Source organism: Lutra lutra, chromosome 9 (genome assembly GCF_902655055.1).
Source record: "Lutra lutra chromosome 9, mLutLut1.2, whole genome shotgun sequence".
Classification (NCBI taxonomy): domain Eukaryota; kingdom Metazoa; phylum Chordata; class Mammalia; order Carnivora; family Mustelidae; genus Lutra; species Lutra lutra.
In genome coordinates this window covers 6,460,480-6,477,660 of record NC_062286.1, presented here as the reverse complement: position 1 = coordinate 6,477,660, position 17,181 = coordinate 6,460,480, and the positions used below count along the sequence as shown (strand labels likewise).

Below are 17,181 nucleotides of genomic sequence, written 5' to 3'. Positions count from 1 at the left end.
CTCCACGGTCCAACCTCCTTCTCTACTTTTCATCTTCGTATCCAGCCAAGTGGAAGGCCTTGCTGTTCCCTGCTTGTGCGCAATCTGTTCCACCTGCCGAGGGTCCTCCCGCACCCCCCTGTCCGAAGCCTTCCCATCCATCAGGCTTTCCCCAGATGCCACCTTCTCCATTAACACCCTCCATCCAGTTGCCAGCAGGAAGTGATCCCTCCCGCCCAAATCCCCCAATATTTTCTTTTTTAAAAATTTCTTCAGGCACTTGACAGGTCCTATCCTGCTCCATCTCATGTCTCACACCGTCATCCTAACGGACAGCTCTGAGCATACTCATTTTATATTCTCCATGGTACCTAGCACAGGACTTGGCCCAGAGCAGGTGCTTGAGAAATACTGAGGAAATCAATAAACTGCAGTATTTTTTGGAGCATCTAATATACAAGAGACAGACTCTAGAGATTCACTAATACCTTGAGAGCAAACATCACAGAGCAAATGCATATGTGAATTCATTAATCTGTCCATCCCGTATTTACTGAGCATGTATTTTAAAGACAGCAACCAGCTGCCTACAAAGATAAAAACACAATGCTTGTCATCTCAGAGGAAGAATAAATATATATACCCACCAAGAATTTAAAAAAAAATTTTTTTTTAATTTTATGTATTTATTTGACGAGAGAGAGAACACGGGGTAACAGCAGAGGGAGTGGGAGAGGCATACTCTCTGCTGAGCAGGGAGCCTGATGTAGGGCTCGAACCCAGGACTCTGGGATTGTGACCCGAGCTGAAGGCAGATGCCTAACTGACGGAGTCACCCAGGTGCCCCTATACACACCAAGAATGAAACAAAGAAAGTCTAAGACATCACACATGCAGCGTATTTTACTCTGTGCAGACACCAATGGCTCCTTCTGGAGAGAGACAATGACTTTGGCTCTGAGCGGCCAGGCAGGCTAACCTGGGCTTGGGAAGGAGGGGTCTGTCCCAGTTACTGAGCCTCATGATGCTGCGCACTCATCCACACGATCACAAAGAGCCATGGCTAAGAGTCAGGCACAGATCAGTTTGGTCCTGAACACTGCCCAGAGAGGAGCCAACACTGCGCCATCTTGGACGAGGCAAGTGCAAGAAAGGGCAGCAAACACAGCCCCAAGGGGAGCATCAAAGCCACCAGCACAACTCGGTTATACAGTAGGTGGGGGGAGAAACAACAAGGTGCTTGCAGATTAAAAATCTTATTACTAGAAAGAAGTCTAGTGCGTTTGTTACAAGAGGCATGTTTAAGTATGAGCGTACGCATGAATAAGTGAGGAAGACAAGATTCTCTACAGCAGGGGAAAGAATGCAGAGTCTGGTTTATAAATGTATTTTAAGACCATCTTCTATTTATTTCAAGTAAGAACACAGGTACTGATGGACAGGAGTCAGGTCCAGGGGAGAGAAACTAAGCTTTGGTATCTAGAGTGAAACGGGAAAGTTGAGGAGTGGACACCGACGGCTACCCTACTGGCTGGCTCTGCTTTCCCTCCCGATGCCGTGGATGGGACCCACAGCCTACAGTGACCGGGACACGACAGCCACCACAGCTGCCAAGGAGACGCACAGGGTCCTTAGGGAGTGACAGGAGATGAAGCTGAAGGGGCACAGAAGGTTAGCAGACAAAGATGGATTAGACAGAACCTCAGTCCCGGGGACTCACTGGCTAATAGGAAAGATAAAGCCCGGAATTAAGTAAGCAGACCGCCCTGTGAGAACTCCGGAGAGCCATAGATAAACCACCACGGAATTTTGTAGAAAAGAAAATTACTTTTAGCCTGGACACCAGGGAAATCTTTGCTGATTGGGGGTTATGTGAGACACACCTTTGAAAGAGGGAGCATTTCGTCTTGCAAGATCGGGGGGGAGCTATCCCAGGCAAAAGGAGCAGGACAGAGAAGTGGGTAGAGGCCCACGGCAGCCACGTGAGCAGAGGGATAGGGAAGGGCAGGAAAGACAATGCTGAGAAGGGACGTCCGGGTGCCAGATGGACCAAGGGGGTTCTGGCCTTCGTTCCGGTGGCTTTTTCTTGCTAGAGTTATTCAAATGATCTAAAATAAGAAATCAGTACTTCTCTAGTCAGAAAATAATTAGCTTAATTATTACAGAAGAGAGAGAAAGCAGATCAGTGATGGCCTGGAGCTAGGGGCTGACTGTGAGAGGACTGGAGGGACCTTACTGGGAGCAGAAACCATCTCCAGACCGATGTACGGTCACAGTTATGCCACTTGGCAGAGTTACTAGAAATCACTGACTTATATACTTGAGATAATAAGTAAAATATACCTCAATAAAGCTGTTTTTTTAAAAAAAATATACCATTACAAATATAAACAGAATTCCTATCAATGGACTGACTCATTAATCCAGCTTTGTCCTCCTGGACACGGGCCTCTGCACTTCTAAGGCTCCATGTTTTGACTCAGGGTGAGCGTCCCAGGAAATGACGGCTTTAGTCTCTGCCTGGGCTGGAGAACACACACACAGGAGCCCAGGTGCTCTGTCTTGGCAAGAGTGCCCCGCGGCACGAAGGTCAGGCTCTGACTCTTTCTCCGTGTGTTCAGGCAGTCCCCTATGCCTCGGGGCCACAGCTGAACGAACCATCTTCTGTTCTGGCCCACAGGGGTGAAAACCACAGCCCAAACCAGTACACATCCTTGTGCTCAGCAGCCCAGGCCTCAATTCATGAGTAATGAAATTTTTATGACCTATGGGAAGAATTAAAACATCCCTGGGTAATCCAACCAGAATATTTCCTTAGTGATAGCAAGCACTGGGCTTTCTCTTGTGCTCTTTCTTTTTAACACATGTATTATATAACATGGCTTTCTGAAACACCTAGCATGATCGGATTATAGACTATTAAGCTCAATCACTGCTATTGACTAGGGATCTAATACCAACAGCAAATAGGGAGTTGTTTTTTTTTTTAGATTTTATTTATTTATTTGACATAGACACAGCAAGAGAGGGAACACAAGCAGAGAGAGGGAGAAGCAGGCTTCATGCTAAGCAGAGAGCCTGATGCGGGACTTGATCCCAGGACCCTGGGCTCTTGACCTGAGCCAAAGGCAGGCGCTTAACGACTGAGCCACCCAGGCCCCCCTATCTTTTTTTTTTTTTAAAGATATTATTTATTTGAGAGAGAGCAAGCATGAGGGGGAAAAAGTCAGAGGGAGAAGCAGACCCCCTGCTGAGCAGGGAGCCTGATGTGGGACTCCATCCTGGTACTCTGGGATCATGACCTGAGCCGAAGGCTGTGGCTTAACCCACTGAGCCACCGAGGCGCCCTGATTAAAGTTTTTATTTAAGTAATCTCTACATCCAACATGGGGCTCAAACTCACGACTCTGGCTAGGATCCAGAGTCTCATGTTCTCCGAGTAGGCAGGTGCCCTGCATATAGGCAATCCTGGAAGGAACAGTCCTCTCTTCTCTCTTCCTGTCTTCACTTTTCCTGGGTTCACTTGGAAAAGTCTGACAAGATGAGTCAGTAAGTAGTCAAAGGTTTGTGATCTCACAAGGAGAAATAAAATGATTCAGTCAGTGGGGCAGACAAGGCTAGTGAGCAGAGAGCAGGAAAAACCTCAGTATGCGATTGCCACCCGACTGGGGAATAGACACCGACGAGGAGCTGAGCGGGGGTGGGGGGGCACAGCCATCCAGAAGCCACATTTCTGTGCTGTTCTTCCTATTTTTTTTTGTGGTGGTGGTGGTGGGGGGGGTCTTAAAATTCCTTGTCCCTGCTTTGTCACTTCCATACTCTATAAAATCTTTCCACTTTCCCTCCTATGCTTCCTGAGCTCCCAGGGGCACCGCCTCACCTGCTCCTTTAGCTCTGGTCACTGGTGACCACGAGCTGCTAACCTGGCCAAGGCTCCTTCTTGGTCCCACTATACACCCTGCCTGGGAACATCAGTGCTGCCACCTCCTTGACTTAGGCAATGAGGAAGATGGCTCTGCCAAGTGAGAATCCCAGACAGGATTCTCTTATCAGAGCTATTTTTAAGAAGCAGCACAGGAAGAGAGAATCATAACAGGGAAAGTAACTGGGCAGACCTCCTACCTCCAGGCCTATGAATCTAGAAAAGAACAGGTCTTTCCAGGGCTCCCCTCCAAAATCCTCAACAGGGTCCAGTTCTCTTTGGGGATAATCAGCTTGTCCTTAAGAGGCCAATGGATCCCTATATAAAACACAGCTAAAGAATCTCACTGAGACTTACCTGTGTCACGGAAGTTTATTTTAATCTGTCTCGTTCATGAGAAACCTCAGAGGCAGATGACACTTTGAGATCCGTGGAGTTTTTCTTTTCTTTTTAACGTGAGCAAATGCTGCTCAATCACAGAGTCAAATAAGTAAAAGCAAAGCTTCAAAGAAAGGCCAACCACAAGGAGGCCCAGCACCTCCTTGTCGGGGTGGAAAGTTGCAAAAAGACCTCAGACCTCACTGATTCAAATAAGGGCATAATTCTTCGCAGAGGTTTCAGTATTACTAAGCATAAGTATGTATGGAACAGTCACCACCTGCTGGAAACCTCCAGTTCTCTCCGGGAGCCAGAGCCTAAGACCCAGGAGGACATGTGGGTGGTATTGCTAGGTGTGCTGGGGTAGCGAGTACAGCTATACACCTGTGCTGTCCAGCGTGCTAGGCGCCAGCTACACATACCCGCTCACATTTAAATGGATTAAAATTAAATCAAGTTAAAGACGGAGCTCCTTAGTTGCAACAGCCATATTTCAAGTGCTCAAGACCTCCACGAGGCTACTGACTTATTACGTGGGAGCAGATACTGGCCAGTTCCATCCATGCAAAAGTTCTACGGAACGGCAATGCTTTAACCCAACAGCTTAAACAAATTTTAAGCAACTTTATTAAAGTATAATTAACATATAATAAGCTATACACATTTTAAAGTATATAACTTGGTAAGTTATGACATATACATACATACACCCACATCAAACCATCGCCCAAATCCAGACAGTGAACATAACCACCCCCTAAAAGTTTCTTTGTGCCCCTTCTGCAAGCCCCATCTCCCAGCTCCTCGGTCCCCGGGCAGCCACCAATCTACTTCTGTCACCAGAGAACAGTTTTCATTTCCCCAGAATTGTACATCTCCGGAATCCTGCAGCACGTACTCCTCTCTGTGGCTGCCTTCCTATCTACCTGGAGAGTGAGCGCTCCCTACTTGGAGAGCCATCCGTGCTGCGGCACCAACAATGTACTCCTGTTCCTCGCTGAGCACTGCTGCACGGTCCGGCAAGACTACAGTCGGGAGATCACGACTCCTGTCACAGGCTGCAGAGTTATTTTCAGTTTGGGATTACAACAAACCTTACAAAGAAAGGTGTTATGATGATTCAGGGGCTGGGACTCTCAAATCAAGGTCAGAAAGCCTTCTGAGAAGGTGATATTCGAGCAGTGGAGGGAGGGAGCCACAGAGCCAGGGGAGAATCCGGTGGGAGAACATTCCTGGCAGAGGGAATTCCTAACATGAAGGCACCGAGGCAGCAGTGTGCCTGGTGGATTCAAAGAAGTTTTCTATGTGTTTTCCAAAGACTGCTTATTTGAAAGAATGGGCATGCAGGCAAAAAGGTTTTTGTAGAAGCAGATGGTATTGGGTACAATGGTTTAAATCCCTAAATGGCCCTGGACGGTTTGCTGTCATTTAACCCTTACCTTACAACTATTCTGAGAAGTAGGTGCTGCTATCCCCGTTTTACAGACGGGCAAAGCTAGACAGGGCTAAGTTACCCATCTGGTCCCCAAATCCCAATGAGAAGAAGCAGAGTTGAGCAGAGAAGCTGAAGCCACAGCTTGTCCCACAGCTTGTCGCTGCCAGAGATAGATTCATCCCCCAAGACCGGAGCAGGAGGAGCTGGGGGGCTGAATACGGGCTTCCCTCCGAGGGGCCACCTACATCGGAGCTCCCTTGTAGTTCCTTGTTACACAAGCAGTTCATCAGGAGAACCATCCAGGTCACTTTCGCTTCTGGGGTCAGTGCAGAGACTTCTTCCCTGGCCGGCGAGGGCGCTGGTTGGGGTCTGCAGCACACATCGCCCCACACTCACCCCCACCCAGGCCTCCGCCTTTGGCCGAAGAACCACTCCGCTGGTTTGTTTAATTAAAAAGGGAGGGGGGTGCGCCTGGGTGGCTCAGTGGGTTAAAGCCTCTGCCTTCGGCTCAGGTCATGATCCCGGGGTCCTGGATCAAGCCCATCGGGCTCTCTGCTCAGCAGGGAGCCTGCTTCCCTCCCTCCCTCTCTGCCTGCCTCTCTGCCTACTTGTGATCTCTGTCTGTCAAATAGATAAATAAAATCTTAAAAAAAAAAAAAAAAAAAGGCGGGGGAAGCCACGCTGATCTTGAGTTAAGTTTAACACAAACTGAAGGATCAAAACCAGCCGGCTGCCAAAAACATACCCCGGCGGCTTTCACACCAGACACGCGGCAGGCTACAGCTTAGCGGTCGGTTTCTGCCTTCCACGCTGCGTCTCCGCAAGTCACGCTGTTTTGATCTTTCACGTTCTAAGTGGAGAGAAAACAGTGACCCTCCGCCCCTCTCCTCCATTAGGGGCGGGAGCTGCACCTCCAGCTCCGCGCAGCCGCACTGAACACCGCGGACAGCCAACTCTGAGGCCCCGGAGAGCACCAGAACCACCTAAGATTCCACAGCGTCTCCTGACATGAAAACTATGGCATCAACCAGGGTATTTCAAACTTCTTGCCTCCTAGAATCCAAGGATGGGAGATACTTGCAGGCCCCACAGAGGCCCGAGCATCACCGTCCCCGTCTCCCTGGGGGTAAGCCTCAGAGGCACCTCACTGGCTGTCCTCTGTGGTGGCTGGCTCCTGACCGGTGACGTCAGCGTCACGGGGGAACTCAGCAGAGGTGCACATGGTTAGGAATTCCGAGAATAGGCCCAACAAAGTGTTCTAACAACCCTCCCGGTGCTACCACTGCACCAAAGTTTGAGAACCACCATTCAGCAGGTGCAGCATGGGGCCGTGATTTTTATTCTAACAAGTTCCAGGAGATGCCCTTGCTGCTTGTCCGGGAACCACACTGTGAGAACTACTGCTCTAGATCAACGCTTCTCATCCTCTGGGGATCTAACGAAAATGAAGATTCTGGTCCAGGAGGCCTGGAGAAGGGCCTGGGAGTCTGCATCTCTAAGAAGCCCCAGGTGATTCCACTGGAGTCCAGGCTAGGGGCTCTGGGGGCAGGGATGAGACAATGTCTAAACGCTCTTCGAATAGAATCTGAGACAGGCAGGTACTGATGCGGTTTGCCAAGTTTTCGATTTCAAGGAATGACCGATTAATAGCTGAAAATCCCCAGACAGAAGGGAAGGTACACGGAGGAGCTAGGACCTTGAATTTATCTACAGACTGGCGGATGACTCCCCACAGAGGGGCAGGGGCCGGACTCCAGGCCAAGCCCCTCACCAACAGGAGGAGACACAGGAAGCAGGGCTCTGACAGCTCGCAAACCCCCTTCTGTACCACCACCTAGTCCAGCCACCAGCTCCGGCCCTTCGTCACTGTCTTCTCTCCTTACCAACCTCCCCTGGAACAGCAAACACCTGCCATCCCCTCCTCCCCCTATGGCTTCTCCTCGCGCTACTACAACTTGTCCCGGCTTTTACCCAGGCAGGAGAACGGTCCCTGTGGCCTCCTGATCACTGAGGCCTCTCATCTGGCCTCCTCCTGCTCTGTGGCGGCCAGGACAGCTGACCCTCGCCTTCATCCACATCTCCTACTCCTGTCTGTCCACACATGCTCACTTAGATTTCACAGAGTCCCCTATGTCATGGCCGTTGTCCCTTTAGCAGCCACCAGTAGAGAAAACACAGGATGGTGGGAGAGAACAGAGACAAACCCTGTCTGGAGCTCATTAACGCTTCAACTGATTAGTCCCTAATAGTGCATCCTCCACGCATCTGACAAGTCATTAGAGATTCATGCAAGGCACGTGTTCATGAACTTGCCACCATGTCCACATGCAGATGGGCCTGAGGACCTCGTGACGCCCACAGGACTCCCTGGCCCCACCTCCACCCCAGAGACCCAAGGACCCAAGGCGGGGGCCGCGTCCTCGGGCTCTGTGGCGTTCACACCGTGGCCATCGGAGCACACAGTGCTTCTAATAAAAGCGTTTGTGTGTCCCTGGCCAGAGGGCAGGGCTCACCGCCTGGACAGCGCCAGAGCGGGCCCAGTACCCAGCGCACGATTGGTCAACCCCTCTGGAGGCCTTGTGCCCACCCCCAGCTTTTCCCATGTTCCCTCACTTCTACAAGTCCGTGTACTGGGGGGATTACAGGGAGGGAGCAATGTCTTCCACAAGAGGAAGAAGGGAAGAAACAGTATCAAAGTTCACTTAGACGTATGAGTGTCTGTGCTACATCCAAGACACAGAGGCTCTCACATTAGCTTTGCTGCTTTTGTTGTTCTGGTTAAACTAAGGACGTGCTTTTATTTTTGGCCAGGGACTTGGGAGCATAGGAAGCAGCTTACGGGGCTGAAGACTTGCAAGTCTAAGACAAAGAATTTCCAGCTGCACATGAGGCCAGTTAAGAAGTCAATGCGAAGGTTTCTGGGCATCCGGAGTAACCAGCAGCTGGCCTGTCCACAGACTCCATCCGCCCAGCTCTCCAGCCCTCGGCACTCAGAACTTGGAGATCTTTACTTTGCATACAAGAGCCTGCAAGCCAAGCCATCCTGTGCTCCAGCTCCCAGCGCTGTGGAAGGAGAAACAGTGGAGGCAGACGCCGGCGGCCGTAAAACCCAGCAATCAGCAGGTACAAGAGTGTCAGGATACTAAAATGTCCGCAACGGAAAGTGGGTAGTCTGGCACCAGCCTAGGGGCAGAGACTGGCCATAGACCATGTGCGAGATGCCAGGGATTCTCTAAATTTCGGCAGAGTTCAGTAATTTACGCCCAAAACAAGTCTTCCTCCCAAAAAGAAGAGATCATGATCAGTGCCCCTGTTAATAATAAGGTAAGACATTTTAATATATAAGACATTTTCAATAAATGAAGTTAAAAGGGAAGAAGTACGGGGCGCCTGGGTGGCTCAGTGGGTTAAGCATCTGCCTTCAGCTCAAGTCACAATCCCAGGGTGCTGGGATCTAGCCCCGCATCATGCTCCTTGCTCAGTGGGGAGCCTGCTTCCCCCATTCCCTTCCCTCCCTCCCCCTGCTTGAGCTCTCACACATGTGCACATGCTCTCTCTCAAATGAATAAATAAAAAAATCTTTAAAAAAGAAAGAGAAAGAGAGGAGACATGTGCGTAAGTCCGGAGGGTGAAGACACCTAGCAGAAAGCTCTCTGTGCTCGACAAGATGCGACACGCTCTGTTAGTCTGGAGACTGAGCTCAGTCGGACCACACCGGAGGGTGTGGCAGGAGAACCCGGCTGATATCCACGCGGCAGGCTGGGACGCCTCTCTGCCAGGCTCTGCCCACTCACAAGGACAAGGTCGCAGGCGGCCCCATACCCCAACAGAACCTCACTAGTGCTTTGCTCTGCTCCTAGAATATCTTGTAACACCCATCAGCTGCCTAAAATGAATTCCTAACTTAGGTGTATTTTGGTCGGTGGAATTTTCAAATTCCTCCTTCTTTCTTCTTTTTTTTTAAGATTTTGTTTATTTATTTATTTGTCAGAGAGAGAGAGAGACAACACAAGCAGGCAGGGTGGCAGGCAGAGGTAGAGAGAGAAGCAGGCTCCCTGCTGAGCAAGGAGCCCGATGCAGGACTCGGTCCCAGGACTCTGTGATCAGGATGTGAGCCGAAGGCAGTGGCTTAACCAACTGAGCCACCCAGGCATCCCTCAAATTCCTCTTTCATTGTGAGTGAAGTAAGATTTCCTCAGCCCCAAGGCTGCCCCCAGATCTCACATCGGGACTCCGTCCTCTGAGCATCTGCTGGTCCTGTTCCCCCCCGGGGCAGCTCTGCGGACGGGAAAAACATACATATCACCCCCAAGTCTCTGAAACCAAGACAGGGACAGCATATCTGGGAAGGACCTTTCTACAATCTGTCCTCTAATGCAGCCACTCGTTAGAAAGCTACCTCCCAGCACAGAAGTGGTCCCTGGAAAATCCTTCCAGGATTCTCACATCCATCTGGTAAGAGGAAAAGAACCTAAGAAACTGGGCTGACTTCATAACCAGTTTCATTTCACACATGTTACATTTCTGGAGCTGCCTTATTTCTCCCCTTATCCTGCATAACTGCAGAGAAAATTCATAGGCTCTCTGAAGGTGAGAATCTCACCCATTAGTAACAAAATCTCACTCTATATTAAGTTGGCCTTTCTCTGGAGATGCTCCAACTGCTTTATAAACATCCTCTCTCACCACAAAGCAGGTAGGTGGTAATTTTCCTTTCTGGACAAGGGGAGAATGGACCATCTTTAGCCACCCAAGATGGAAATGTTTTTAAATGCCTGAGAGAAAGTAAAAGCAAGGCTTTAAAAATAAGAGATAGGACAGATGTGACCAAAAATAGGAGTAAGAATGGTATACAAAATACCAAAAAAGGAGAATTCCCCTGTAATCGGCTCACTCTCAGCAACAGCTTCTTAGAAGCGGCCCCTCGGTGCTCTAGTGGCTGGATGGCTTTGCCACGGGCCCTGGCCCAGAAAATCAGGTCTGGTGAATTTAATTTTGGCACAAGTAAGAGATTTTCTCCCTCTCTCTGATCTTTGCCAGAGACAGGATCAACAACCCTAACTCCATAAAGTACAAGCTGAAAGCAAAGGGAGGCATCCAGACTCAAAGCCACTACCGCCAGGACTTGGGTTCCTGTCTCCTGACAACACGAGGGTGTCACCCGCGAGCTGGGCTCTAGCTGACAAAGACCCTCCCCCCGCCACCGCTTTCTTCTCGATGCTGGCCCTAAGTGGGCCTGGTGTTTCCACCACGGAGGAAACTGAGGTCCCACAGCAGAGGCCACTGCAGCTCCGCCCGGCCCATGTTTCCCTTGATGCTTTCCCTGCACCGCCGTCCTTCCAGTTCTGTCTTTTTCCCTCCGGAAGAGTCGACAAGAAACTTTAACTTCTTTAAATGCCGCCATGGACACAGCATGGATTTGGTGATCTCAACTCTGTTGTTTGCTGGCTACAGACCCGGGAAGTCATTTATTGAGTCTGTGCCCCTGTTAGACGAAGATAGCAGGAGCTGTCCTGCACAGGGGTCAGGAGGACCGAGCGAGTGTCCCCTTCATACCTAGCCCGCGGCCTGCCACCCTGTGGGTGCTCAGCAGCAATGGCCACTGCCGGCTTCCTCACGGCAGAAAGGTGGGCAGCCGGGCCTTGTCGCCGTTCCTGATTCCCGCAATGCTCAACGTGGCAAAGCCGCTGTGGCAAGGTCCCAACCTACCTGGTCTTCAGTTTTGCAGAAAACTGAGAACAGAAGGGGCAGTTTCATTAACTGTACAGCAGCTCATGTTGGCAAGGAAGCGCAAGCTGGCTTCCTGGGGATTCCACCGTGGGGAGGGCTAAGGTGGGCCCTTCTCCACCGTCCCCAGCTCCTTAAAGACCCCAGAGCCTTCTCAGTTATATCGTCTCCAGAGTGGGAGAACCAGACTCCCTCCAGGGAGCTGTTGTAAAGATTAAGTAAACTAAGCGTGTCAGGCAATCGGCGGGAGTCTCTACACAAAACCAGGTGTGGCACTACTCCCTCCATTCTACACTGAGAAAAGCCAGGTCTGGACAGCAGCTGAATGGAGAGGAAAGAGTAGCCGCTTTCAGCGGGGTGCAGGTGGGGGTGAGGGGGTCGGGGAGACCTGCCTGAGGCCCTGCTCATCCTCCGGGGATCCCTCCCGCCGCCTCCCTTCTGGCTCAATCCTGTTTCCTGACTCACACATCTTCCTCTTTCTTGGCTTTCCTTTTCATTTTGCTAAAGCACATCCTGAAAGAGTTTCAGAGAAATGACGCACAGGAGCTAAACGTTTTGAGCCTCGCCTGACTGAAAATATCTCTGGTTCTACTTGCGTGCGTGGCTGCCTGTGGCTCCAGGTTGGAATCCTGCTCCCCAGGAGGTTAGTGGCCTTGCTCCACTCCTTGAAGTTCCCAGTGCTACTGCAGAGACATCCGAAACCACTGATTCCTAATCCACCATGTGCCTTCTGGAAGTGTGAAGACTGTTCACAATTTCACACAGAGATGCCTAGAGGCCTCCTCCCTCCCTCTTCTGGGCTCTGACCAGCCTTCAATCTGGAGACACGAGTGGTTCAAGTTCAGGGACCATCTTGTCCTCGTGACGCCCTCCTGTCTTCCATTCATTCTTTCTGAGGCGCCTGTCCACAGACTGATGGGCCTGAAGGATTCATCATCATGTCTGTGATCTGTTTTCTACTTTCCTATTGTTTTGCTTTGTTTTTTGAAACATTTTCTGACAGACTCCTATTCTAACCATGTCACCGGATTTTTTCTTTTATGTTTTCTTACATTAATCACTTCTCCCCTTTCTTTAACCATAGCTGCATCCCTACTCGTTCCTTCTGATATAAAGTCTATTCCAATCTCTCAGAAGAATTTTTTTTAAAGATTTTATTTATTTACTTATTTGACAGAGAGATCACAAGTAGGCAGAGAGGCAGAGAGAAGGGGGCGGAGGAGGAAGGCTCCCTGCTAAGCAGAGAGCCCAATGTGGGGCTGGATCCCAGGACCCTGAGATCGTGACCTGAGCCGAAGGCAGAGGCTTAACCCACTGAGCCACCCAAGAGCCCCATCACTCAGAAGAATTAAATGTAGTTTCTTTTCTTTCCTTTTTTTTTTTTTTAAAGATTTTAGTTATTTATTTGAGAGAGAGAGAATGACAGAGAAAGAGCATGAGAGCAGAGTGGTCAGAGGGAGAAGCAGACTCCCGCTGAGCAGGGAGCCCAACGTAGGACTCAAACTCAGGACTACAGGATCATGACCTGAGCCAAAGGCAGTTGCTTAACCAACTGAGCCACCCACACGCCCCTAAATACAGTTTCTTTAAAGCTTCTTCTGCTGTCCGCATTACTCCTGTTTCCTCTCTAAGTCCTCTTCTCTGCTTGTTTTGGTCTCTCACTCTGGAGGCTGTTCACTCATACTTTGGCGTGAGGTGCCCAGAGTCACGGAGGGGCTGACCCACGGAGGGGCTGGGAGAGTGGGCTGTGGGCTGACAGTGTCCCGAGAGGCCCCCAAAGGTCTTCTCTGGGGCCATTCAGTTTCTCCAGTTGAAAAAAAAAAAACTCCAATTTGACTCCGTGGTGAGAGCCTAATAAGCATGTCTGCCAGGGTCCAGGGAGCGGGGCTAACGGGGGACCAGGGATCCCCAGTCAGGATGCTTGCCACCAGCTTGTTGGAAGCAGGAAAAATGGGTGATGAATTCGACAAAAGTCCCCAAGAGATTGCAAATGAGCCCGAGTAAAAAACTTAAGAACAGTAACGACTTTTTAATTTTACCATTTCCAACTGAAATCTCTTACAAGTGAAGACGGGGAGAGAGACCCAGAGCCTTAAGGATATGGTTCTTGTCCTTCCCCGTTTTAACTCCTACACAATGTTCCCTTCTTTCTGCCCAGCCACGACCAGACATACGAACCCGCCATCATCACCATTTCAAGAATGATGAGCTACTTTTTCACTTGTTATTTGCTTACTGACAGGAGAAATGAGAATGGCACTGCTGTTTGCGACCTTGACCTGCTCTGGTCACCCATGACCTTTTGAAGCCGGGGGAGAAAAACAGGAAAGGGAGGCTGGGGCCATCCCAGTGTGTATTCCCCTTGTGGAAGAAGCCAGGCAGCGGGGTCACAAACACCCCCTCAGGCTGCCCACTTGTTCCGAATTCTCTTCCCACAGCAAGGAAGGCACAGAGCTGCCAAGCACAAGAAAGAACCCCGTTCACCCACGTTACCCGGCACCTGCCGCAGGCAAGAGTCCCGACTCCACGTTCCCACTTGCTTAAAAAGCGACTTTTTTTAGGCTTTGCATTTGGGAGCATAAAAGGCCTTTAAATATTCATGGCAATTTCTGTGCTTTGATTATAGGTTACCTTGCTGTGTAAGACAGGCCTGGAACATATTTATTAAATATTCTAAGTTTAAATGCCCACCATAATTACCAGAAACAGATGATTCTATGTAGTTTATAAACTTGAAAACTGAAGTCAGGGGCCCTTAAGAAGATGAACGCATTTATCCATTTTGTCCCACAGCCGTGTATATTTAAAATGCGCACTTGAATTCAAAAAGCCATGTTACCGTAAGAATTACAATTCTAAAATTTATTCCAAAGTGACCAAATGGGTATAGAAAATATAATTCCTTTAGGCACTGCATGAGCTTTGAAATGTATTCCCAGATGAGCAGACACACCTTGGCTACGCTCTACGGGCTACCTTGCCGACTAAAGGAACTGCACGCACTTGACCTGCGGCCTGACAGCTGCACGTGTGTGATGACACTTACCAGGTTTTTGAAAAGTGCTGTCAACTCCTTTGTAAACACCGAGAACTTCAGGAATGCACTTCCTAAATCCGGGTCATCTCGGCACACGCAGTTGCCCCCAAACTTCTCCAGAGCCTGGGTGTACTGCTCCTCGTTTTCCACGTGAGCTACAACAGCAGTGGGAGACGCCCCGTTAGTACAGCAACCTCTCCATCCTCGTGCTTAACAGCTTCTTCCTAAGTTGTGAATAAAACTGAACACATTAGCAGGATACGAATCTGAAAAGCATCGAGCTGCACCAGGAACAGAAATCACTTCGCTGTCCTGACAACAGTCCCGTTGCACTGGCAACAGATCCCAAGGAAGGAGCGCGACGACAACCAAGATGGAAAGAGCCTCCTTGCACAAGCCCCCCAGCCTCCAGCATGTCAGATGAGGCTCCAAGGGTACCCTGAGGCCTCCCACATCTTAGGACCCCTCTGTGGTGTACAAGATGGCAGGAAGCACCAGCCCCGCCAGCAGACTCGGTCCTCTCCTAGAAACTCAGGAAGACATGCCCGCTTCTCTCTAGTGTGAGCCCTGAACCAGGAGCCACATGCCACGGCTCTCCTTTCCACACGGCAGGAGCTGTGGACCTCGGAGCACAGGCTGGGGCCACAAAGGTCAACGGAGTGTCTCTGTGTTCTGCTCAGACACATCCTCTGTTCCGGTGCCCTGCCTTCCCCGACTGCTGCACATCCCACAGATGTCTCCTTCCTCCAGGAAGCCTTCCATGACTCTGTCCTGTGCCCCTGTCCTTGGTCTCAGCATGGACATTGAAATTAGGAACATATGTCTCGACGTTAGACATGTTTAGAGGACAGGGACTAAATTTTAATTATCTTTGTGCCTGAAATACAAGACAACACACTGTTGTCCGAATAACAACAAAAAGCAAACCCCTGTAATCTATCTGATGGCATTTTACTATCATTAGGCCTTAATGCATGGAAACCTGGATTCTGAGTCTCCAGCTCAGTGGTTCCCAATCCCTTTTGGACACCAAAATGATAACACGGATCTTATCAGACTGTAGAAGCCACCACCCTGCTTCAGATCTCTGATTCAGAAATGGAGGCAGGTGGAGGGGCCCAAGTAATTCTAGTAAGTTAATGTGGTTGACTATAATCCCCTTACTTCTAGGTCATTTCTCCCATCCAAGTACTAACCAGGGCCCATCAGTCTGTGATAAAACAACTGTTGTTTGCATTAAGCACCTGATTTCTTTTTTTTCTTTTTTTTTTTTTAGATTTTATTTATTTGTCAGAGAGAGGGAAACAGAGAGAACACAAGCAAGAGGAGTAGCAGGAGGCAGAGGGAGAAGCAGGATCCCTGCTGAGCAAGGAGGCCGATGAGGAACTCGATCCCAGGACCCCAGGATCATTCAGATCACCTGAGCTGAAGGCAGATGCTTAAACGACATCTGAGTCCCAGGCACCTGATTTCTACGTTTTCCTCATTTCAACGAGAAATGTAACACGACCACTTTGTAAGCACAACGGGGCAGACAGACATGTAGCATAAACTTGTATGTGAATGCCATCAGATTCTTCCTCAGGTAAATTAAACCACTGTCGGCCAATGCCAATTCCTGGGCCTGGTGACAGGGGAAACACGAGGAACATTTATTTGTGACGGGCAGTCCTTGACCCCAAGCCAGATTCCTGTGATCCATGAACGGCGTGCCTGTCCATTGTACCAGGGAGGAGCTATGCCCTAGACCTCCAGTACTGGCCTCTGGGGATTCCAACGTTGGCCTCACAAATATAAGAGAAAATTAATTTCACTGTTCGAGCCCTTTTCCTTGTTTTTTTTCTTTGCCATTTCAGAAAAGGACCTGAGAGTTCTAGATAAAGTACATGCATTTCTGCATTTCTGAGACTACACTCAGCAAATAAGAAAAAACACACACAGGGGCCCTGAAGGATGTGTGTCAGAATGGGACGAGCTCCCAGAAGATCTGGGTTCCAGGCCCATGCCTTCCGGGGAGCGTGGGACTCTGGTGAGTAAATGGCCAAATGTCTCAGCCACATGAAGGTTAGAGATCTGCTGTGAGATACTTGCAAGGTTAGGGTAAGAAGCAAAGAATAGCGTGGGGACACGAGCTCAGCCACGCTCAGCAAAGATCCAACAGTACACATGGTAAACAGGAGCATGATGTCATTTCTACAGAGTACGGACAATGTATGCTTTTTCTACACCTCACAACAACTTTGTAATAAGACCTACACATTCTTCCTCATCATGGTGAACATAAATCGGGGCGCTCAAAGAGATCAAATATTTGTCCTGGGAAACAGGGCCAGCAAGCGGCCAAGCCGGGCTTCAAATCCAAGTGCATTTCACCCCAAAGCCCACTGTTCTGCTCTGTACTAGTGTTCGGTTCAACAAGAGAAACAGCTTCCCTAGCCCAAACAGGGGCCCACGTTTTAGATTTTTAAAATTCTATTTCAGAGATGGGTCAGTTACATTGTCTAGTTCACTTCAGTTAGAAAATTCTAGCACATGTGGTTTAACAGCAAAGGAAAGCTCCTTCCAAACCACATGCTCTTCTATAACTGTTTCAGAGTTGGTGGTCAAGACGTGGGCAATTCCAGTGTGGCTTTGGAAGGGAGTGACAGCCACAGCAGACATCTGGGGCTGAGGTCTCCACTGGGTTAGAGAAACAGGATACAA

At 49.6% G+C, this 17,181-nt stretch overlaps 1 protein-coding gene across 1 annotated transcript in view; it reads right to left on the bottom strand.

Moving 5' to 3' along the window:
• Nucleotides 1–17,181, bottom strand: part of ASAP2 (ArfGAP with SH3 domain, ankyrin repeat and PH domain 2) — a 169,785-nt gene that overhangs the window by 75,475 nt on the left and 77,129 nt on the right. The window contains 1 exon segment of the mRNA XM_047744070.1: nucleotides 14,488–14,633. Coding sequence (XP_047600026.1) covers nucleotides 14,488–14,633 — 146 coding nt within the window.